The following is a 24,829-nucleotide window of genomic DNA, read 5'->3' as shown; positions in this document are numbered from 1 at the left end:
CTCCTGGGACGGCTGGGGGTGCTACAGGATCTGCAAAACAAAGGCCAATTACTGTAAAAAGTCCAATATCCAATTAGATAAGTCTGATTAAAATACGTCAAGCAGCAGTTTTTCACATCTGTCTTTCTGTCAAAGAGAGAGCAGCATTAGTACTTGGATGACACTTATGTATGGCATTGGATAGATTTATGGACTTTAAGCGTGTGTGTGTGTGGGTGTAGTGCTGGTTTATCTGAGCCATGGGTGAAGTCGGAGCTGCTCCAGGGTAAGACGCTGCTGGGGTTCTTTGGTCAAACACATTCTCAAGAAATCCTGGCAGTCTGGAGGGAACGAAGAAGAAGAAAGATGACGGTGATCCATCACATGTGAACTAAAATGACCAGATTTGTGCCTGCTGACGTGTTTTTCTTACTTTTGGACAGTTTTTTGCTGATTCTCAGCTTGTTTCTGAGGAACTTGGTGGTCTCAAACGGAACTTGGTGGAGCGTTTCAAACATGACCACTCCCATCTGCCACACTGTTGTGGGGCCGGGCCTGTAGAAATTACGACTGTACCACTCGGGAGGGATGTGAGAAGGGGTACCTACAATACACGGACATAATAATACGACGGTGAGGATGAGGCGGACAAGAAGCTTTGTCTAAATGTAAGAGTCATAGATAAGTAAGTTCGTGAAGAGCAGGAGTAGAAGCTAGACTCCTTACCGTAGAAATTGCGGTAAAAGGATCCTTTCTTAGCGAAGCAGCTCAGTCCGAAGTCAATAAGGCGAATGCGAGGGACAGCTGAACTGGTGTCGATCAGTATATTTTCCACCTTGATGTCTCGGTGAAAGATGCAATGGTTCTCAAGTTCAATTGCTGCATCAACAAGCTGTGTCAGTATGATCTGAGAGACAAAAGGAGAGAGATGAGGGATCGGAGAGGAGGGTTGTATGACATTTTCTCATGGCTGTGATTGCGGTCATTAAAAGTTGACTACAACTGCCTGTAGCCTATAGGCACCGAAATACTCAAAAGATGTTCAGTGGAGCTGGTTATAATTTCCGTTTGTTTCTCTCTTTGTTTGGCTGGGGCTTTGTTTACAACCCGTTTGACTTCCTCCACGGCCTGTTTCTTGTAATGACTTATGGTGAGTACAATGTTACCATAATCAATAGAAATGATGGCCTAAAACTAGGACCCACACACACACACACACACACACACACACACACACACACACACACACACACACACACACACACACACACACACACACACACACACACACACACACACACACAAACACACACACACACACAGGATCCTCCAGTAGCTTACCTTGGTCTGTTCCTCCCGTAGGGAACCTCCGTTGTCCACAACGTAATTGAGTAGGTCCTTGGAGGGAACTGGTCTCTCCAGCACCAGGATCAGCTCCTGGTCCAAATCATACCAGTCCAGTAGGGACACTGGTGCTGACGTCCCCACCGATCTACTTGTTCCAGCCCCAAGTTTTAACATGACGGCGACCTCCACGGACAGCTGCTTCCCATTCTGGTCCTGAAACATCACAACAAAATGGAGGATGAGGGAGAGGAACGTTTTAGAGAATAATATAGAATCATTCATCCATAATGCATTCAAGTAAGAGAGTGCAGTGCTGAATACAGCTGATTTCAACAGCAGTAGGTGTTGCTCACTTACCACTACTTTGCAGAGGATTTTGTCCTTTGGTACGCGTTTGATGGCAACCTACGAGGACAAACAGGACTTTGGTTAGCACTTCCGGACCATACTGTGTCTGCGTTCAAGAATGCGTGTGTAACACTTACAGGTAAATTATCTGCTCTGCGATATCCGGCAAACACAGATCCACATCCTCCCACGCCCAGCTGATCCTGCTCTAGGTATTTGGCCTTAAATTTTGCTAAACAGACAAACACGTATATTTTGTTTTAATACAGTTGTGAGGAACACCAATTATGTAATATTACACCTAATATGTACAGACTTATGACTGTGGATACTACAGCTACTACATTTGATCCTTGTTTTGTTTTTTAGTTTTTTTCTGTTTTATGTTATGTGCCTTGTACTGTTTTTGTCTGAAAAATGTACAAACATTTCAATAAATACATGGTTACAAAAAATATTACACCTAATGTAAATCATGCTAACATAAAGCCAAACCCTACATGTATCACTATCTACTGACCTGTTAGGGCAGCTATGGACAAATCCAGTTTCTCCTCTCCATCCAGGTCTGAGTTCCTTTTTATTTTCTTGCTTGGTCCTTCTCCATCGGCGACGTCGACGGCCTTCTTCTTAACACCTCTCTTGCTCACATCATCCACAGATGTATTGCAGCTTTCTACATGAACCCCCCCCCGCCCCAGAGGAACATCAGCTTGTTGACAGTCACAGGCACTAACATGGACAATAAGTCCTCCAAACTAAATGACAAAACAGGCCGTCAAAATGGCACATATGAATGTTTTCTGCTCTGCCGCCGGAGCTGGAGTTGAGCTGTGGTTAGCCTAACTTAGTATAAAGACTCTTGATGCTGGGGGAAACTGTTAGCCTGGTTCTGTCTAAAGTTTTAAAAAATCCTGCCAAGACTTTATTAAAAACAATATTTCTCACTGTCCTCTAGTGGTATTTATCCGTGCGGATGAGGTTTTATTTGTCCAGGTTTGGAGATATCTGTCTCTCCACCCCAATACAGTGGAGGTGGATGGAATGGAGTTTGTGGTGCTCACAGCAATGAAACATTTAAGAACATTTTAGCAACATCTATCTCCAAAAACTCCTTGTTACTCTGGATAATCCACAAGCCTCAGCATGAACAGTTTATATTGGAACTACCTTCTACCAAAGAAATAGTCCCAAAGAATCTGCCACCAGTGTGTTCAGTGGATTATCTTTTCTACCCACGGCACTATTCCGATGCAAACATTTCAAAGACAGATATCTCAAAACCTGGGTGAAAAAAATCCAAAACTATCTGCATAAATAGATACAACTAGAGGGAAGAAAAAAATGTTTCCTTTGTAATTCAGGTGAACTAAAGTGTATTTAGATCAATTTGCCAGTTCCCTAGTTGATGGACATTTCTGTAATAATGAATCCACTAAATTTGAACCCAGTGATGTGAAGAAACTAAGATCATTTACTCAAATACTGTACTTAAGTAAAATTCTAAAGGTACTTTACAAAATTTTGAATGGAGGACTTTTACTTATGTATCACTTAGGTATTGCTACTTTAAGTTAAGTTAAAGATCTCAGTACTTCTTCCACCACTGTCTTGATCCTTGTGTTCAGTAAAACGACAGAGGTATATACTCCCAGCAGTAATTTCACATGATCAGGCCACAGCCTACCAGTGTCCGCTGAGCAGGACGCCGTCTCCATGTCATGCTTGTTAAGGTCAAATCTTGTCCTCTTCACTCCTCTCACGGCGACATCGCCCTTAGAGGTGTTTGGGTGTTCAGTTTCAGGGACCCTTGTCTTTTTTCTAAGGGTCTTCCTGCCAGGAGTGGCCTTTCTTTTAATCGTCCTAGTCGGGCCATCATTTGCAGACGCTGAACACCTGCGCTCTACAAATAAGAAAAAACATCAATTTGTTGTGAATTATAGTCGCTAAATGTTTTAAATTGTCATTTTTTATTATCTCACAGTACAGACTCAGATCACAGTGCGATAAAGAGCTCAATAGCAGAAATTAGAGGTCTATATTTTAAGGTATTTATTCTGCCTACTCTACCTAATACATTATATGGCTCATTAACATGAGTGACTGCAGGTTTTTTGCCTTGATTTCACACTTACCTCGGACTCTCCTTAGGGCCAGAGAAACGAGAGTCTTTGCATAGTCTTTTTTCATGATAATGTTAAAGAAGTTTCTAACGCGATAACTTCAGAGTGAACTTCCCACTGTGTGTGTGTTGTGAAGGTAAGGTGACCGGAACACGGAACATGGTGAGAAGTTCTATCATGAGATCATGTCAGCAACATCACAAAGAAGTGTTCTGGAATATGCAAATTAGGGTTCAGAATTGATTGTGTGCGTGTGTATATATTTGAATAGGTAGAGGGATTTCAAACGATTCTTACAATACAAGCATACAATTCTTTATTTAATTTGTATTTAACCAGGAAAAAACCTTGCAATTAAAAATCTCTTTTTCAAGATTGTCCTGGCCAAGACAGGCAGCAGTACAGTCACACATACACACAAAGTACACAAAAAAATAAAACAACAACTAAAGCAGCAAATATTTCCCAAGTCAACCACAATCATAAATACATCAAAACATCTACAGCCAGATGCGTCTGTCTCCTTTTAGCATCAATTAGCATCTTCTTAAAAGCGACCAATGAGACCAGCTCATTAAATGCTTGATATTGACTCCTTCTCAGTCATCTGGCTGACTTTCCTACCTATCATAACATCCTAAGGTTATTTTTATGAAAATATCATATTGACCTAAAAGTCAAACACTAAATACAGAAGGATGTTTGGCTTTAGGGATGGCAAACTGTTAGATGGACTGCCAGGCGAATTTGTACAGTCATGTATCGTCCCCAGAGGATCTATGCTGACTTAGGTGATCTCCTAACTTTTAAGATAAGATTGACTTGATTGTCCCAAAGGAAATTTGTCTTAGACACATTCAGTATCTGCTGTTAAAGATATATTATGTACTATTTCTGCATTAAAATGTCTAAAAAAATAAATACATAAAAAATAACGTTGTACGACACACCTGTAGTCATCATAATGTATATAATATGTGCGGTAAGGCATTTGTGGTTTGTGCATGTGGGTAACGCAATACACATTCCTGCCAATGGTTTCACATTGTTCCACTGATCTTAAGGTAACGATGATGTGCCAAGAAATGCAGCACTTTGCCAGATAAAGGCAGGAAAAACACTGCTAGTAAGTGAAAATGGATATACATAAACTATGCATGTTTCAAATATCCCTGAAATATCCCTTGTGTGACACACACAATGTGTTTTGGTGACTGCATGTAAGGTATATTTTTGTCCGGAGTGAGCCATTGTCTGTAGCTAATGCCAACTAGCTGGCCTTACTGTTTGCTCCAGACAACAAAGAAACATGAAATGCATGACTTTCTGTGTGACAAAAGAAAAACATTGGTGACAGCAAATGGAAAGTTTTCATTAACTGGATTTTGGCATGATATTCTTCTAACATAAACTCAGCAACAGAATGCAGGTAAAACAAACATTTATATCCCGACTAGTAGGGTGTGAGGATGGCCATGTTAGCTGGTTGGTTGGTCAGTTGGTTGGCCTGTAAATCAATCCATCTTCATGTCCAACAGTTTGGTTCAAAGTAAAATACTATATTCTGAGTAAAATATTGGCAAAATTCCCAATATGGACATTCATGGTCCCCGTAGGATGATTACTAATACTCTTGGTGATCCCCCCCGACCTTTCCATTACCAACGGGACCATATCTTCCTTTGAGCAACCCTTGAGTCTGTGAAACTTTGTCTTGAAAACTATTACAACCATAGATATCCATGGTCCCCAGATTATTAATCCACGTTTTGGTGACACCTCCTGCCTTTTCCTTTAGCACCAACATTGGACCCAAATGTCAGCTTGTACACCGGGAATACATATAAAAGCCTAATGAGCCATTGCCATTATATTTACTGAGTACATCCTTGCTTCCCAGAGGATAAACTTCTTCTTTTTATCACTTTATAATTTACAAGTTTAGCACCACTAGTGGTGGGTCACCACTGGTGAGGTTGAAAGACTAACAACAACATGTTTGTTTAAACAACACTAATACACTCATATTGTGGGGTGATGAACACTGACGATGTTGAAGCTTTTGTTCTGTTTATGAACATATCAGTTATTGTTGCAATAAAAACATAAAGATAACTAAATGTACAAAACAGACATCTAGACACACATACACACACACACACACTTTTGTCCTGCCTCTATTGGCTTTTGAGAACAACATGTACTCAGTCCCAGCAGAGTCTGAATGAACGACTTGTGTTCTCCGTCCTGCCCAGAGTCACGAATCATGCTGGTTGTCTGGGAGGAAAACAAAGCTTGAGACCCAAGATGAAGGCAGAGAAGGAGGCTCCTTCAAAAGCTAAAATTATTTCCCAAATAGTTTTGTTCATGTGTCTCGGTTCCTTCAATTCAGGTACGTCAAATTTCATACTTTAGAATTTGTTTTCAAATTTCCCTAACAATGGTCACTTGCATGTTTATGCATTTTGTAAAGATTACGTTTGTCATAATTTACATTGTAGCAAATAATCAAAAGCTGATTTATGAAGTCTGCTTTTTATTTAGTTTTTTGTTTGTTGGTAGGTGTCAGTATGAGGGAATAAAAAAATGCAAAGTGTAGATATGATTTTACTAATGCAGTGTTAATCAACACTAACTTGCTGGATGAAACGATCTATTATGGAAATAAACACTCACATTTTTGTATAATTTACAATTACTGAGAATGCTGTGCTTTCACAATACTAGCTGAGGGTTGGAAGAAAATGTCATGAACAGGAGCTTAATACAGCTTAGTACAAATAGAACATGTACAAGTTTTACTCGTGGTAATTTTTGCAGTATTATGCATAGTATTGCAACATGTTTGTCAATATCAGTTGAATTGTTGACGCTCTGAAAAGTGAACATTATAGACATCACAAAGATAGTATTTGTTGTTGGGGTATTGGATTGCATTAGGTTGTGTGGCTGCTTTTACAGCCTTGTGCCCACCCTTTGTAATTAATACAGGCTGACTCAGAAGCAGCGTTTTCAGATGTTCAGTTATTTTCAGCTGTGGCTCATCACTGTCCTGCTTTTGTTGTGGCTAGCAGCAGTCACTGAGTTGCTCTGTTTCTGCAAAACTAGGATGGCATCTGGATTTTTCCCAGTGTTCTTTTCATGAACTGCCAAGAAGGACATTTTTGCCAAACAATCCCCACTTTTGTTGGCTAATGCTGGCCCATCCCAAGGACTGACAGCTGTTCCCATGGTAATGTGGCTCTGCCATGCAAACTGGATCCAGTATACAGCAGAGATGGGGCGTGGTGCCCACTAAACCTTCAGCTAACTACTGTATCGCTTACTGTAGTTGAAAAAACAAGAAAACGTACATGTACAATATATCATCACGACTATTTACATCTCACCTGTGTGCAAAAATCGTTCATGAAGCTATTTCAATAGACAGTGGTATCCCTAAAAATGACATTTAAATTGGATGATTCAAACGTACACAGTGTACTGTTGTCCAACGCCAACAGTTAGCACCAATGCAGGAATTGGAGTGTCCTTTATGTAGCAAGGCAGAATAGTGTGAATAGAGTGTGAAGTCAGGGTGCTGGATGGGTGTGTAGCTCATCCGAATTTTAATGCAGTAGACAGAGTTTGCATCCCACTGAGGACCGACATTTAATGTCTTTTTTTTGCCATGTGCAGAGTATATATAAATAAATAATCTTGTTTTTTTTTTTTTAATCTTAAAAAATTTGCAGTTTGCAGAATTGTCCAATATCATCATTGTGTCTGGGGTTACAATAGACCCCGGGCACAAAGAACAATAAAGGGGGCTGTTCCTGAGGATTTTTTTTAATTCTCAGCAACATGATAATGAAAGAGTAGAATATGTGAAACTATAAATAGCTGTAGGTATAACAGCTAGAAACATCTGGCTGACGGGTAGATTCCTCTTGGTGTTTCTTTGTTTATCAACACTTACTTCCAAGCTTGTAAAATAACACTAAAATATATTTGAATACATACATAATTAAAAGCACTTGGACAGACAAACACCTAGCATGTATCTTCTTTTAAGCTATGGACTGTAAATAATCAAGATAACGTTGTTTTTCTAACAACAACTCTTTTGTTTGTAGATACATACAGTGTATGTACAAGTGCAGGATGTGCATTTTTAGGTATTATGTGTGGCAATTCTTTTTGGGGGTGAAAAAATGAACCAAAAAAAAAGAAAAGTGTAATATTAAGGCATTACAACATTTCTACACTCAGTTTCCAGATTAGGTACAGCTCAAATGAATGCAGTCTAATACAACAATCCTGTAATAGATCCTACCTTCATGAAGGTTATAATTTAGGATTTATTGCAGGACTGTTGTATTAGACTGCATTTGTTTTAGCTGGTTGTACCTAATAAACTGGTAGCTAAATGTATGTCACAGTTTTCTGGCCTAAAACCTTCTGGCCTTGAAACTCTTTTTCTCAACTTCACTGCTCCTGTAGTTTCTGCTCTGCCTTTGTCGGGCTGAGTTCAGTAGAGCTAACCTTGTTAATACAGAACCATCTGAGAAGCCGTCATTGAAAACTGTTTGGAAAAGGGCAGGCACTTTAAAAAAAATATCTGGCAGGTGATTGGATGAACCATCTGTCTATCAGGTCCGCCATTGTTGTTTTTGAAGCTGGTAGTTCAGACACAAACGCATTAGGTTGGAGCCTGACAAGATGTTTTTTTTGTGCGATTCACGTGCGATCATGGAGGTATCATTTAATTTGCACAAGTGCTAGGCCTATGTTGGAATGGTGTGGACATGAAAAAGAAAATCCCCGCGTTCTGCAAGCCTGGTGGCCTACCGGGCCTAAATTGCCCTCCACCAGGCCTAAGCCACTGGGAATTATTTTTTAATTTCTTTTAAACTACAGGTACAGTAAGATGGCTCGGTCATATTTTCAAATCTCCAGTTAGCTTTTAGCACTGACTTAATGTAGGGCCTATGGAATCTGTCTTATAGCTTTTTAAATTCTCAATTTTGCAATTCCGTCCATGATTCTGTTATTACAGAATCTATTGGACTCTACATTAATGCTGCCATCAGTCTGTGACTGGCTCCAGCCGGGCCCTCGTCGCAAAAAGACACTTCCCACTGGGCTAAACAACTTTTCTGGGGGAAACCCTGAAATCTAACGTAGTTTCTCTCCTGTGTTTCTCTGCAGGTGGGGTGCTGGCAGTGAATATGACTATCCCCAACACTCTCATTAGAGGAACACTAGGGGGGGAGGCCCTGCTGTCTGTCCGTTACAATAGCTTCAGCCTCGACCTGCCGGTCATCAAGTGGCAGCTCAAGAGGGAAAAGTCTGTCACTGTTGTCCAGTCGATTGGAACTGACATCATTGGGACCCTGAGGCCTGAGTATCGTGACCGCATCCTGGTATTTGAGAATGGGACTCTGCTTCTCCACAACCTCCGAATCTCTGATGACGGAACTTATGACGTGGAGATCTCAATCACAGATGATAGCTTTACAGGAGAGGGCAGCATCACGCTCACTGTGGATGGTAGGAAAAGTGATATTGTACGAGTTGTAATGTAACGGTTAAATCACTTTTTTCTCCTAAGTCTGAACCAGGGTCATAAAAAAAATACATGTCTTTGACTCAGACTCAAATCAAACTCCAGAAATTGGATTAAATAGATTGTTTTGATTGATGACCAGACTCAGATTAAGGGGGTTTTCACACTTGCCTCATTTAGTTCGGTTGAACCGCACCAGAGTTTGTTTTGAATCGCACCAGAGTTCGTTGTCCCTCTTTGTGCGGTTCGTTTGGGCAGCTGTGAATACAACAATCGCACTCGGATGCGCACCAAAAGTGGACCAAAAAAGCGCTTTCAAACAAACTCTGGAGAAGTTTGTTTGTGGTTAAAATGTGATCTGACCTCGAACCGCCCCAACTATGTGTACTCCGCAAGTCTGAGCCAAACAGCTCCTGTAGTCAGGTGGGCTTTGCAATCTGCGATGCAGCAGAGCAGAGCATGCAAACTGTAGCAGCTCGCAATGTTTCTCTTACAGAAATAGAGGTCTGGCCATCACTCCCATTTCTTTCTTTTTTGTAAGATCAATTTTTCATTATTTTTTATATTTTTGAACATACAACATACAGAACAAATACAATTGAACAAGAACAAAAACCCTCTCCCACCCCCCACCCTCTGCGGTCTCGATGAAAACAAAACAAACCAATAAACAAGAAAACAGAAATCACACCCCTTCTAGTCCCTCTCCTCTACTTCTTGTGATGCTGAGGTCATTAGGACTGATACTTGTGCTGCTGCGTTTTTCCATAGATCTATAGTCGATGATTTGGCTTTGTTAATTCTTGCTGTAGAGAGCTCCAGCATAACTATGTCTAGGAAGTACGCCCACCACTGTTTTATACAAAGCGAGTGGGGGGGGAGTTACAATACAATCACATCAGATATTATTGATGTTGTTTTATTCCAGAACTCATGCACTTGTTCACACTCCCAGACCATGTGCAGGAAAGTTCCAGTTTGTTCAGGTTGACAGAACGTGCAATAGGGAGTGGGGATGACTTCAGAGATGTATCTCTTCTGAGGAGTCCAATATGTCCTATAACATATGTTGAAGTGGATCTGCTGGTGATTTGGGTTCTTGGAGCAGTGGAAAATGTTGTCCCAAACTGTCTCCCAATTAATTACGTTCCCCTCAGGGCTCAGCTCTCACTCGCATTTCTGTGGTCAAACCAGACGTCGCTAAAGTTTAAGACAAACGCCGGCAGAGCAGATGTAGTAACTTCACTCGCAAAACAATGTCTGAAAAATGATTCAATTGAAATGAGCTGTTTTAACCATGGAGACGTCCAGGACCTTCTTCCTGTATTTACTTTCTTGCTCCCGCCACAGATAGCCTACATCTGACCAATAACTGAAACTGAAATTGTTCTATTTTGTTGTGTTTTAGACCTCATGCTCACCATACATACTGCATCAAACATGGCGGTATGTCTATTTACATGTTTAGAAACTGTTTTATCTATCTATCTGTCACCTATATTCAGAGTCTATATCCAGGCCCTATATCCACATGGAGGCTTCGTCAGTCCTGGAGCTCAGCGAAAACGTCGTCCTCAACTGCTCCCATGAAAATGGAACCAGGACTGCATACAGGTGGTTCAAAGGTGGAAAGCCGCTGACCAATATCACGAGGTTCGTGTTGTCCCCTGACCAGAAGTTCTTGACCATCACACGAGTGTTGATGGGAGATGATGACATCTACAGCTGTGCAGTGGAGAATCCTGTGGGCAATATGACAAGCCTGCCTATCAGACTGACTGTATACAGTAAGTGATACTGTCCTAGCTATCAGTTGACAGTGCCAACAATAGTTAAACGCATCATGCAAGACACAGTGACATGGGAAGCAGCATAAGAGATGTTATCTATACATATTTATCAGACCGGAGAACACAGAAGAGCTATCCAGGTAGTAGTCTCGCATTGTCCACAGCGCTGTGGAGTAAGGTCTGGCTACACCACAGATACATTGTGGGATAGGAGAAAAAAAAACACTCTGGGTTGTTTGAATTTCTTTAAACCAATCACAATTGTCTTGGATGACACTAAGCTCTGGAAGCAGCAATGGTTGCCTTTGCAAAAAAGTCTCGGGAAGAGACGTGTTTTGGTGGAACATTTGCAAAAGAAAACGCCACATACAATATTAAATTAACTGTTCACACAATACAGTAACATGAACTATTTAAGTTAGCTGGATACATGGTTAAACCTCATTTGCTCTTACCAGTGTATCACCATGTGTACTTCGTCTACAGCAATCCCCACCAATGTGGTCCTGAAACATCGGCAGGATGGCTTTCCATCTATCGTTGCCAACGGATATTTCTAGTGATCCGTATACGATGGAGAACTGGCACATTTTTTTTCGTCCGTGTATTTATCATGCCTGGCGTAAGCTGTAGCTACTCCCCTTGACTGCAGGGTGTTTTCACCTGGTCCTCTATTATCGCAAGTGGGACACAACCAAAACCATGGCATAAATCCCCCGAGCAGATTTTTTTAAATATATATTCAACAATCATATTCTGTCTTTGTGTTGTTCTGTTCACTGTTTATGCTTTTCAACTGTAATTTTGCAAATTCTACCAGGAAGAAGCTCTCTCTACATCATCCTTTCCACGGGGGGCATCTTCCTCCTCATCACCTTGGTAACAGTATGTGCCTGCTGGACGCCTTCCAAAAAGTAAGAATTGCTAACAAGTTTTAAAATCAACCCTAAAAAGCCCAAGACTGACTTTAGAAAGGCAGCTCTGGGGTGCAAATAACACAACATTGATGCATTGACATCATTTTGTCTTTAGGAAAAGACATCCAGCTAGAAAGCCTCTCACCCGCCTTTATGACCACGCTGATGTCTCACCAATCAATCACACAGGTACAGTATCGTCATACTGAATTAATATTCCACTGTGACGACAGTTAGCCTAATACAAACAGTGATCAGCTAATCTACGATGAGGCCAGAAGAGAAATGATTTGTTCTTTGCCACAGATGATGTGCTTCCAAAAATGACAGCGCATAATGGAATAAATGCTGTAACTTCACTTTACATCCTGCAGCAAAAGGTAACTCTCTCATCATCACTGTCATGTTATTACATTCTGTCACTCACAAAAGCAGCATCCCCTTGAAGATGCTATTTATACAGGGTTATCAATAGTGGAACTAAAAATGTAAGATTGTCCTGAGAGTGGTGATACAGGAAAAGACCGATGTGATCATTGGAACCAGAGGCAGTTATCCATCTGGGAACATGAATGTGCTCAATTAATATCATGGGGTTCTAATAATAATTTGATATCTTGTGTGTTATAGGCACACCGATATAGTTAAAATCCTTAATACTAAGGGAAACTTCACAACTACACATTTGCTAAATAAACATTATCAGTAGTAAATAAAAAAAACTTTACAATATACATCATCTTCTCTCACTTATTTTTATAAGCAGCAATGGAAATATATGAAGTGTTAAAAGGAATAAATGCAGTAATATTTAAGCTAGAGCAGCATAGATTATTGATTAGTTGTCAAATATAAGCTTCTTAAACGTGAATATTTTCTGGTTTCTTTTCTCCTCTGGGACAGTAAAATAAATCTCTTTGAGTTGTGGACAAAACAAGACATTTGAGGACGTCATCTTGGGCTTTGGGAAACACAGATTGACAATTTTCACCGCTTCTGATATTTTATATAGACCAAACAACTGGATCGAGAAAATAATCAACAGATCAATCGACAATAAAATGAATCGCTAGGTGCGGCCGTAAATAAACTATGCAGACTCTGCAAAAATCGCCATGCTCTTACATGGTGCTCTTACATAAAACTACTTTGCTAAATGGTAAAGAGCATGCATACTTGTCATTGTTAGCCTCCCACACAGACAATAAAGCACAACATTACAAATAGAAAAGTTAGGCACTTACAAATAGTTGCATGCCCACACACAAGCAGCAACAAGCAGCCTCTGTATGATCTGTCTCCTCAACTGCAGAAACTCAGGACTAGTCTAAAGTGTTCATATGACGGAATCTAGGAGCCTTTTCCACAATATAAATATTATTTTACTACATGAACTTTGTTTTACTGGATAATTGGTAGCAGAGAAGGGATTTGGGCTGAAGTCGTCCTGTTTTGCAGGATCCCTCCATGGATGACTCATCCAGCAACAGTATTGGGTCTCCATCATCTGAGCTTGACAACCCGCCGTGCTACACCAGTTGCCCCAGCTACACCCGCTCTCTTACCCAATCTAATGGATCCCCTGCCCGCTCCTCCCACAGCTATACCTGAACGCCCATAAGTTTAAACTCTCCACATTGCAAGTGGAAGGTCAGACCGTCTTACAGTATCCTGACTCTGGGTGGCAACTTCCTGCACATCTGCCTGGAGTTTGGGAAATATCTCAAAACCATTTTCTGGGTTTTTAAAATAATGTCATTACTGCCTGTGATCAGTGTCCGAAATTAACTTTTTGACTCACCGACCAAGTTGGCGGGTAGATGAAAAAAATCCACCGGCCAAGCATATTTTTACCAGCCAAAATATTAAATTGCATTTCTTTTTGTAACATACATCACAAAACGTTCTGGTTGAGGTTGCAAGTCCTGCTGGTTTATCTTCCGTTTTCATCGTACTTTCTTTTGGAAGGCTGGCTGATTCTTGCCAAAACTCGCTGGCTAATTAATTAGCCCGCGGTAAATGCTAGTTATCAGTAAACAGAAGTGACCTGTTGGCTCTCGTTCTGGTGTGTGCGGGTGTTTGCATCAGTGTATGTTTTGTGTCTGTGTGTGTGTGTGTGTGTGTGTGTGTGTGTGTGTGTGTGTGTGTGTGTGTGTGTGTATGTGTGTCGGCCCGCCCCTGCGAAGCTCCGACATGCAGACAGCGAAGGAACAGAAGAAAGTAGCTGCAGCTTCACCAAAAAGAAGAGTGAAAAACAGAACAATTTTGGGACAAACATTTACCCGCCATGTGGCGGACGGGAACGTTCCCACAGCCCTATGTTCCCACATTTCTAAGATTTTTTTTCAAAATTAGGCCCTATTTTCATAAATTTGAATCAGATTGTATCCCCCTTTCTCCCAATTTGGTAGCCAATTACACCCAACCAATTATCCAGTAGCAATGGACTACAGATGGACTCTAACCCTAACCCTAACCCTAACATAGGGCCTAATTTTAAGAAAAATCTTAGAAATGTGTGAACATAGGGCCTAATTTTCAGTGAAAAAAAAAGTCTTAGAAACAGGGAACATAGGGCTGTGGGACCATTGGCTGTGGGACCATTGGGCTGTGGGACCATTGGGCTGTGGGACCATTGGGCTGTGGGACCATTGGCTGTGGGAACATAGGGATGTGGGAACATAGGGCTGTGGGAACATAGGGATGTGGGAACATAGGGCTGTGGGAACATAGAGCTGTGGGAACATAGGGATGTGGGAACATAGGGCTGTGGGAACATAGGGCTGTGGGAACATAGGGATGTGGGAACATAGGGCTGTGGGACCATTGGCTGTGGGAACATAGGGATGTGGGAACATAGGGCTGTGGGAACATAGGGATGTGGGAACATAGGGCTGTGGGAACATAGGGATGTGGGAACATAGGGCTGTGGGAACATAGGGATGTGGGAACATAGGGATGTGGGAACATAGGGCTGTGGGAACATAGGGCTGACCACTGGCAGACAGCCCTCTGAGATTTACTCGCCAAACGGAAAACTTACCCGCATTTGGCACTTGGCAAGTGTTGATTTCGGACTTTGCCTGTGATATATTTTTAAGTAAACTGTATCTTAAAATTAGTTGCTTTTAAAGATAGAAGCACAGCATGTAGAGAAATGTACAGTAAAGGCTGAAGTGGGGTTGGTGACATGCAACTGTCAAACTGTAGTGTGATGAAGATACTTCTTTTTACACTTTATTGTCAATTCAAAATCATCACCAAACAAAGATGTGGTTTGTTGTTTGTAAATGTCAGATGTTATGAAAAGAAATCCCCATCAGAAATGCTACTCTTTTTGCAGTGTTACGTGTGATTTTCTGTAGTGTTGATGAAATGAAATACAGCAGTACTTTGTAATATTTTGTGAAATAATGTAAATGACTATTTTAGTTATACTAGATGATTTAATAGAATTTTCAGTGAGAAGATAGACATGTTGATAGAGGGTATTTCAATTTTATACAAACTGTAATAAAATGTGAAATATTTCTCAAGTTTTTTGTAATATTTCCGCTGTACTCCTTGAGTTTTTATGTCATTTAACATGTGCCTCTCTTGGATCATATTCATTCAAATATTTGATGCTTTTGTATTTTTTCAACAGCCACTCAATTAACCCTACAACTGGACCCTACAAACACAATTTAAGTTAGTCACAAATAAGCATGCTGTTTATTAGTGTAAACCGAAATACTTGCACATGCAGCCCCACTTGCAGGACCATCTCAAGAACATCATCCTGAAAACTTGTCTTTGTTAATGTTCCCAATGAAAGCACAGTCCAAGTTGTACAGTGTAAGATAAGTGAATAAAATGAATAGATTTACTACTGTAAATAATATTTTTGGGGCTGCCGCCCATCTTTGCTGATTAAGATCTCACTGAAAAAAATGTCAAAGCAGGTACAAATGGGAACAGATGGGCACATGCATGTTTGGGACACACATAGTGTGTGTGGGGGGCTGCTTATGTGTGTGTCTGTGCTGCTATAGAGGTGGAAATGCAGCGCTCTAGAAAGTGGAAGGTGATGACGTATTAATGGCCCATCAGCACAAAAGGATACAGTGTTAAAGGGTAAGTACTGTTTTTTTCAACCTGGCAGCAACAAAAACACATCCTTCGAGCCGGAGTTGAACCTGCGACCTAAGGATAACTGCTATGATCAACCTACAATCCTCCGCTCTACCAACTGAGCTATCAAAGGGGAGTCAACAGTGCATAATATTTCAGCCCACACATGAATGCTGACATGATGCTTAACCAAAGTTTAACATTCCACATGCTAGCTTAGTTATAACACTAATAATGTTACCCTTTGGCAAAATACATCCGCAACTTATTAAATCCATCTACTTTATAACCGCAGTAGTCGAAGCAAATATGCCTATTAAGAAATGAATACCTTCGCTGAGTGTATGTCACTGCATACCGCATACCGTGTATGCCTTCCTTGACAAATAGGGGGCAATGCTAAAAATGTGGATAAATACAGACAAAACTAGGAAAAACTTTTTGAAGGCACAATAACAGATCACTACAGATTTACGCTAATGACTTAGCTTTCCATAATAATTATATACAGGGAAATGAGGTGTTTGTGGCATGACCGTTTGACTGCTCATTAAATGGTTGTGCTACAGCAACTTCATGCACTTGTGAACGTGGACGAGCATTCATTTGTCCGACGGAATCAAATGTAATGAAACCCACGGCTCTAAAATAAAAAAAAAAATTACTTTCACATCTTTCCATTCTGAATGGAAAACCAATGAAAATGATATCCTTCGAGCCGGAGTTGAACCAGCGACCTAAGGATAACTGCTATGATCAACCTACAGTCCTCCGCTCTACCAACTGAGCTATCGAAGGGAGTTGACAGCACTTACTTGTTCAGCCCATGCATGAATGCTGACATGATGCTTAACCAAAGTTTAACATTCCATAAAGTTACTACTACCGCTGTCAGCGTCTTCGCTCATGCTGCTGTTCTCATAGGGAATGAATAGAACCGCTCTGCTCTGCTGTTATTGAAGCTGTCTGTAAAAACCGAGTGTAAAGCACAGTAATCACATTGCTGCTTTGGTGATCTGAAGCGGCCAGTCAACAACCCCTTGGAAAAGAAAGATAGACTACGCAGCGTAGTTGGTTGTCAAATTATCGACTTAGACATTTGATTTGCTTGGTTATTAAATGATGGAGCTTGAGTCCCTTGACATCGTTCCATTGGGAAGAAACGAAAAAAGAACATCCTTCGAGCCGGAATTGAACCAGCGACCTAAGGATAACTAGCATCAACCTACAGTCCTCCGCTCTACCAACTGAGCTATCGAAGGGAACAAATAGCGCTGAAATGTTCAGCCAATGCATGGATCCTGAAACTGATGCTTAAAGGGTAACTACCGTTTTTTTCAAGCTGGACCCCATTTCCCCATGCATTTGTGTCTAATAGACTGATGTGACCAAAAATCATTGAATCTTGAATTTGGTCCAGTATTGAGCGAGATCGCAATGACGGGCCAGCGCGAACGGAGCTGCAAGGTGATCTAATGTGGCAATTGTGCATCCTTGATTTTTTTGCTACTACTAACTGGCTCATGCCCTGTTTACACATACATGGTTATTTTGAAAAACAGAGACATTTCCCTTCGTTTGTGCCCTTCATTTACACGCAAATGGAGAATTCGCCTCTAAAAACGAGTCTTTCTAAAACCTCCGGCCAGAGTGGAGATTTTGGAAATCTTCGTTTGCACGTTTGCATGTAAACTGAGACAAACGGAGATTTAGGCAGCCGAGAGAGAGAAAGAGAAAGTGATTCTTTGCTGTTGTTGCTATTTTCGGGATTCTGATTGGCTAATGTGGGCTTGAGCGTCTCATTACACTGCCACCTACAGGTTTGGCATGCTCTCGGCGGCATATATACACGGATACATGTAAACGAACACTTTTCTGAAAACTGACAGCTGTGCATGATGTTATTTTTGAAAACGGAGAGGTTGAAATGTCTATGAAAATAGCCGGCCACGTGTAAATGTAGCATCAGATTGTTAGTAAAAGTGTCTGACAACACAAATGAATACGGGCGGCCATCCAATTATAATGACCTCATCCACATTGTCGAAATCATTTAAATATTGAGCCATGGCATTGAAAATATTTTAGATAACAGGAGCCTATAATTTCTATAATTAGACACAAATGCATGGGGAAATGGGGTTCAGCTCGAAAAAAAACGGTAGTCACCCTTTAAGCATCAGTTTCAGCATCCATGCATTGGCTGAACATTTCAGAGATTTTCACTCCTTTCAATAGCTCAGTTGGTAGAGCCTATCCTTAGATTGCTGGTTCAATTCCAGCTTGAAGGATGTTTCTGCCCAATGGAACGATGTCAAGGGACTCAAGCTCCATCATTTAATAACTAAGCAAATCAAATGTCTAAGTCGACAATTTGACAACCAACTACGCTGCGTAGTCTATCTTTCTTTTCCAAGGGGTTGTTGACTGGCCGCTTCAGATCACCAAAGCAGCAATGTGATTACTGTGCTTTACACTCGGTTTTTACAGACAGCTTCAATAACAGCAGAGCAGAGCGGTTCTATTCATTCCCTATGAGAACAGCGGCATGAGCGAAGACGCTGACAGCGGTAGTAGTAACTTTATGGAATGTTAAACTTTGGTTAAGCATCATGTCAACATCCATGCATGGGCTGAACAAGTAAGTGCTGTCGACTCCCTTCGATAGCTCAGTTGGTAGAGCGGAGGACTGTAGGTTGATCATAGCAGTTATCCTTAGGTCGCTGGTTCAACTCCGGCTCGAAGGATGTCATTTTCATTGGTTTTCCATTCAGAATGGAAAGATGTGAAAGTAATTTTTTTTTATTTTAGAGCCGTGGGTTTCATTACATTTGATTCCGTCGGACAAATGAATGCTCGTCCACGTTCACAAGTGCATGAAGTTGCTGTAGCACAACCATTTAATGAGCAGTCAAACGGTCATGCCACAAACACCTCATTTCCCTGTATATAATTATTATGGAAAGCTAAGTCATTAGCGTAAATCTGCAGTGATCTGTTATTGTGCCTTCAAAAAGTTTTTCCTAGTTTTGTCTGTATTTATCCACATTTTTAGCATTGCCCCCTATTTGTCAAGGAATGATGATTCCACTAGCTGCACACAATGCTGGATTTACCTGTTACCCTTATTGGTCCACCCTTCCTCCCACCCCGTGCATTGTGTATTATTCTCCTTTAATGCCTTATTATGTGCAGTGCGCACAGCATGCTGTTGAGTGTAGTCTCGCATTGCCAGACCTTCCTCCACAGCGCTGCAGAGGAGGATCTGGCGAGTCCACACAGCATTCGGGGATGGGAGAAAAACGTGCTCTGGTTCATTGGTATTTCTTTAAACCAATCACAAACGTCATGGGCGGTGCTAAACGCCGGACGGAGCCATGGTGCCACTGCAAAATAGCTTCAGGAAGGAACTTGTTGTTGTGGTGGAACGTGTACGTTCAAAAGTTGTTTTAGTCCCCCCCGCCCCCATCTGTGTTTCAAGCAAGACAGCGTTTACTTGGGGCCCCCAGATCACAAAATCCACCCCTGAAAAACTCACACACTCACGGTTATAAACACCGGGCGGTGACATACACTCAGCGAAGGTATTCATTTCTTAATAGGCATATTTGCTTCGACTACCGCGGTTATAAAGTAGATGGATTTAATAAGTTGCGGATGTATTCTGCCAAAGGGTAACATTATTAGTGTTATAACTAAGCTAGCATAGGATAGGGAAAAACAAGCCTTTACTTACTTTACTTTTTTCGTGTGTCATATTATGTGAACTGGACTGGTGTAAACAGGTGTTATGTTTTTGTCAATTGGACATTCACACACATTGTTACACTTTGTTCATTATAATGTAAAACCGAAAATAAACTTAACTACAAACTATACTACAACTAACATTAGCATGGCAAACTTACACAATCTTGTAGGTGTAGGACATTCGTTGGTGCTTGTTGACTCCAGGGAAGTTAAGTTCAGTTATAACGGGTTGTAACATTAGTATATCCAGCGTCCGCGGTCGGAAACATTGGTGATATACACTACATTTCCAAAAAGGCTTTCAGTCGCTTACTTTGAGATAACGACTGTGGTTATAAAGTACCTGTAACCCGCTGCTGACGACATGTTTGACTCCGCAGAGCCTGAAGCCCGCACCGCTGCCGCACGTTCAATCTTCTGTCTTCTTCTTTGATGTTTAGTGGTACCGCCACCAACTGGCGTGGAGGGAGAATCTGAATATCTTGTACAGTGGTTCCCAAACTTTTCTACATCAAGGACCTCTAAAGTGACACAAATTAGACCATGGCCCCGCCATTTTATAAGCTTTTGTCACATAATGATCTGATAGGCTTTTAGCTTTTTGCGTTTTATTACAGAAATTGTTTGAAACCAATGCCCAAAATAGTCATACATTGTTATTGTGTTACTTTTGGATGGAATTACACTAAAAAGAAATGATTCCCTTTTGCTGGGGAGCCCCTGGAACCCCTTTAACGACCCCTGGGAACGAGTATTTACAATATTAAAAAGAATAAAAGAGCTGTTCGATCTTTTAATATTCAACGTGTCACGTGTCCAAATTGCACCAAATTTGACACTGGTCCCTCAAGCAATACACCCACCAAGTGAGAAGTGGACACCTCTCCTAACATCATAGTAGTAGGATATGAACACACAGTGATGCATCATGTGTTTGTTTGTTTTTTTTACATTTTAATGACATAAGATGTGGTACTGTGACAATAACAGATCATTTACAACAGGGCTACAGCAATGATGCTAGGAATAAGATAGCTCTCACCATACTTTCTGTATTGCTGGCAAAAGTTGTGGATATACCTCTATGTGTGGGAGCGCTGGAGACAATGCTGCTCAAAAAAAAGAAAACAGGAGATCTACAACAGAGACATGAAGTTGGGACAATAATTTTTAAATGGAGCAAAGCCACAGCCTAAATGAAAAAAAAGGATAAAATGGACAGTGGGTTCATGCAGGCACATAAATGTATTTTTACATTACCATGTAGGAAAATAGTGTCACCAACACAACCGTTACGCTGAAAGGGCCTTTTCTGTTGAATAGATAGAGGTTAGGCTTCATTTCCTTTTCAGGGTAATACCAAAACATTTTAATGTATTAGCTACATAAACTACACCATTACTGGACTACACTTTACTCGCCCAACTCTGGGCCTTAGGGCATATGCACCCTATGATCTATAGCACACACAAAGCCAACAGTAGGAGATTATATTGACACTAGGGTGTTAAAACACAAGCTTGGCATTTCATTTGCGTGACTGCTTGGTCCTGTGTGATTGGTCCGCCTGACTTGCCACAGGTTTAGACTGGCTTGACAACAATGGCATGAAGATTACAGAAACAACACTGGTATGAAAAGAAAAGGCGACGCCATTTAAAGCACATTACAGAATTGAAGCTACAGCCACAATAAAGCCAGTTAAAAAAAAGGAAACAGCAGAGGTAGATGCACAATAAATAGGAATGACAATATAGGTGCATAAAGCCATGTGAAAACGATGTGGTTGCAGTAAACGGGGCTATTACAAAAAGAACTACATGTGAAATGAACTAGCAAATGTTATTAAAACAGAGTGGCACTGCTGTGTGTGAGCACATAATCAGTAGCTGTTGTGGTTTGTGTAGTGGTTCCAAGCTCATAAGTGAACACTTTTGAAAACAATGGCAACCTTGCAATTTAAACAAGAATTAAAGAAATGTACTGTGCGTTACTTGCAGTCAGAAGCGTCTCGACTGTCCGTTTTACTGACAATTTGTGTTCCTCCACTTAAACAGCCTGCAGAAACCTCACCACACTACATGCATTTTTTTTTTCTAACATGACTTTATAATCACGTAAATATTTGCTCTTTTATGCCAAAACAGTTCCATTGAAGCTTCTTCGCATGGCATTTCACAATTGATTGCTTTTTGCATTTAGAATGCTATGGTGAATCCTAGTCACCCGTTTTTATGATTTCTTTTAAAAAATGTGAGCATTAAAACATCGAAAAGACAAAGAAAAGAAAAAAAGCTAAATATTCCTAAGACATTCACGTCAACTGAGGTAAAAAAAAAAAGTGGAGTGTTAAAGACAGCACGTGCTGAAAGCTGATGGAAAGCCGTTTATAATTAAGAGCTCTGCGGGACCTGCTTCTGTGTTTTATCACCTGCGATGTAGATGTCTCCAGATGGACCACAAAAGGCAAGAGACAGGCAGGGACGTGTGACTAACATAATTCACAGGTGGGAAGCAGCAATAAAATGCCAGGATTTAGTAGTTACATTAGAGTTCCTGGTGCTCGTTTCTTATTCCCAACGTTTCGGAATGTCATTTGAAGTTTTTTTCAATTACTGCACAGTTTCATACTTACGGAGGAAAAAATAGTTTCTATCTACACACTGCACAAATCGTAAGTAATGCCATTAAATACAAGATGCTGTGTTAAAGTCATGACGGGAAAAACAGGAGTGCATATGCTGCTCAATGTGATTTATAATGTTTGTTAATTTAGCATGTCGCTAGAAATAAGCTATAACCTGCAGGAGGCAAACCTGCTGTAGGACAGACGTAAGTAGCTTCTGACAATCACATTGTTGGTTTGGACTCTTCACACACATTAAAAGGCAAAAAGGAACAAATCAACACTAGTATTATTCTGTAGGTGCAACGGAAGCAAAGTCAATATCAAAAATAAATCAAAACCAAAAGGAGTGTGAGCCATACAGCGTTCAAAATAATAAAAAAAAAAAACCAATGGCTTCATGGAAACTGGGGAGATTTGTTTTCACTCATGACAGTTTTACCATCAGTCACATCTTTACAACATTGAGACACTGAGTTAAGGATGGAATGGCAGACATTTTTTCACTGGGAGGTGAACATTGAAATGGCGGGGTTGAATAAGTGGATTCAATAACGCTCTCCACTGCCAAAACGAAGGAAACGTCAACAGTGTTTGTACTGTTCAACTTATCCAGTATTAACATTTGCCTGGTTGATCTCTTCAGAGGAAAAATACACCCAATGTTCCAAATGATTGAGTAGCATTTACTGTTTGGGTTCCTTTGTTTTGGCAGTTAGCTGCAGATGACAGAAAAGGACAAAACACTGCAGTTTGTTGTCAGGATTAAGCCGAGTTGCAAAGTGTAAGAGCAGGTCAGTTCTTCAGCACAGCGTCGTACGTCTGGTAGACGTACTGAGAAACCTCGGGGGCCCGACACTTGAGAGACAGCTGTGTGGAAACGGAGAGGGAACACACAGTTACAATGGGAGACACCTTTTACTCACACATACAACCAAGATGCTGTTTTAACCCTCCTGTTGTCCTCGGGTCACATTTGTCTTGTTTTAAAAAGTTTCCATATCAGAAATTTGGGTTTCTTTCAACCAAACTGTCAAAGAAACTAACGTGGATGGTCCCATACAACCATTACTCTTCACAGGTAAAATAAAGGATCAGTTCACTACTTTTATTGAATTTGGGTGTTTTATTTAATTTTATAGCATTTGAAAAGAAAGTGACAAAAGAACGTTGAAAAAAAAGTGACAAAAAAAAGCTGGAAAAATGCGGGGGGGGAATCAAAAAAAAACATTTTAAAAACACTGGAAAAAAAGAAGAAAAAAACGTCGGAAATAGTGACAAAAAACCTGGGGGAAAAAATCGACAAAAACATCAAATAGTGACAAGTGTCGAAAAAGACCAACAAAAGGTTGGAAAAAAAGTTTTCATTTAAAATTTTGACCCAGAAAAAACAAAAAGTTGCTGGTCGACAGGAAGACAACACAAGGGGGAGCCTAATCAAACCAGTCTTTAAACAGCTCCCTGTACAGTTGAGGAATACAGGATTAGAACTTGAATTTGTTTGTAGTCAGTGCCTCTCTCAAGAGAACCCACGGGTTAACTACCATTCAAAAGTCAATATTTGATCCAAAAATGATCTGTCCAAATTCAGAGTCTGCAGCAGGATGTGTCTTTTACTCCAGGGAAATAAATGCTTTAAATACAAAGAAATGACCAAAGAAAAGCCCATACTATTGTCTAGACTTTTGGTCAAATACAATTAAAATCAATCCCTTATGTTTTCAAGACCTTGGAGTTCTTCTTTTCATTTTATGTTCTATGTCTTTCTGACCAACTGACCTGCATTGGACTTCCAAAAGTAAACCTTGAAGATGTCACCTGGACTTTTTCCACCGATAACGTGCAAACAACTGGACGTCAGACAAACACATTCAGCACAGCTGAAGGCCCAAAAGTAAAAGCTGAGTGCAAATGGTTGAATGCTCTACCGTGTAGTTGGGGTTGCCAGGCTGAATGCGGAGCTCAGCCAAGATCCAGATGCCGTTGGTTAGCTTGAGGGACTGGTAGAGCATATCCTGGCCTTCTACATTTCTCTTGGCAATGGTGAAGATGTTGTTATTCTGCAGCTTCCCTGATACTGTGTCTGCAAGACCAGAACCAAGGTCAAGTAATTAACATCTGAATTACCGAACAAAGAGAAACCACATGAAACACACACACACACACACACACACACTGAGGCACACAAGAGGCTGTAATCACGAAAGGCACTAACACTAATGTACACACATGAGCTAATGCACACTCTACTACTGGCAAAAGGGTTATCAGGGAATTTTAACTCAGGG

At 40.7% G+C, this 24,829-nt stretch overlaps 3 protein-coding genes and 4 non-coding genes across 9 annotated transcripts in view; 2 read left to right on the top strand and 5 right to left on the bottom strand.

Annotated features, from left to right (window-relative positions):
- Nucleotides 1-228: 228 nt before the first annotated feature.
- Nucleotides 229-3,864, bottom strand: LOC144527889 (serine/threonine-protein kinase pim-1-like). The gene is made up of 9 exons (XM_078266210.1): nt 3,810-3,864; nt 3,362-3,577; nt 2,195-2,350; nt 1,812-1,906; nt 1,684-1,731; nt 1,321-1,539; nt 706-886; nt 413-583; nt 229-320 (listed from the first exon to the last, which is right to left on the bottom strand). Exons 1-9 carry the CDS (start codon nt 3,862-3,864, stop codon nt 229-231), a joined length of 1,233 nt encoding a protein of 410 aa, XP_078122336.1.
- A 2,152-nt stretch (nt 3,865-6,016) lies between these two features.
- LOC144528064 (hepatic and glial cell adhesion molecule-like) lies at nt 6,017-14,749 on the top strand. Its single transcript, XM_078266483.1, has 7 exons — nt 6,017-6,189; nt 8,988-9,329; nt 10,851-11,132; nt 11,956-12,049; nt 12,168-12,241; nt 12,359-12,432; nt 13,511-14,749. Exons 1-7 carry the CDS (start codon nt 6,105-6,107, stop codon nt 13,661-13,663), a joined length of 1,104 nt encoding a protein of 367 aa, XP_078122609.1. The 5' UTR covers nt 6,017-6,104; the 3' UTR covers nt 13,664-14,749.
- A 1,460-nt stretch (nt 14,750-16,209) lies between these two features.
- trnay-gua (transfer RNA tyrosine (anticodon GUA)) lies at nt 16,210-16,298 on the bottom strand. The gene is given in 2 exon segments: nt 16,210-16,245; nt 16,262-16,298. It is a non-coding gene; the product is annotated as a tRNA-Tyr (tRNA).
- Nucleotides 16,299-16,874: 576 nt separating this feature from the next.
- trnay-gua (transfer RNA tyrosine (anticodon GUA)) lies at nt 16,875-16,963 on the bottom strand. Its single transcript is given in 2 exon segments — nt 16,875-16,910; nt 16,927-16,963. It is a non-coding gene; the product is annotated as a tRNA-Tyr (tRNA).
- Nucleotides 16,964-17,341: 378 nt separating this feature from the next.
- Nucleotides 17,342-17,427, bottom strand: trnay-gua (transfer RNA tyrosine (anticodon GUA)). The gene is given in 2 exon segments: nt 17,342-17,377; nt 17,391-17,427. It is a non-coding gene; the product is annotated as a tRNA-Tyr (tRNA).
- Nucleotides 17,428-18,823: 1,396 nt separating this feature from the next.
- Nucleotides 18,824-18,912, top strand: trnay-gua (transfer RNA tyrosine (anticodon GUA)). Its single transcript is given in 2 exon segments — nt 18,824-18,860; nt 18,877-18,912. It is a non-coding gene; the product is annotated as a tRNA-Tyr (tRNA).
- Nucleotides 18,913-20,848: 1,936 nt separating this feature from the next.
- ap2b1 (adaptor related protein complex 2 subunit beta 1) overlaps nt 20,849-24,829 on the bottom strand; it is a 29,059-nt gene continuing 25,078 nt past the window's right edge. For all 3 annotated transcript variants that reach the window (XM_078265408.1, XM_078265410.1, XM_078265409.1), the window contains 2 exons: nt 24,470-24,624; nt 20,849-23,411 (listed from right to left, as the gene is read on the bottom strand). In XM_078265408.1, coding sequence (XP_078121534.1) covers nt 23,337-23,411; nt 24,470-24,624 — 230 coding nt within the window. In that variant the 3' untranslated portion in view covers nt 20,849-23,336. The remainder of the gene's footprint in view (nt 23,412-24,469; nt 24,625-24,829) is intronic.

This window comes from Sander vitreus, chromosome 13, assembly GCF_031162955.1.
Source record: "Sander vitreus isolate 19-12246 chromosome 13, sanVit1, whole genome shotgun sequence".
Taxonomy (NCBI): domain Eukaryota; kingdom Metazoa; phylum Chordata; class Actinopteri; order Perciformes; family Percidae; genus Sander; species Sander vitreus.
This window is presented reverse-complemented; position numbering and strand designations above follow the sequence as displayed.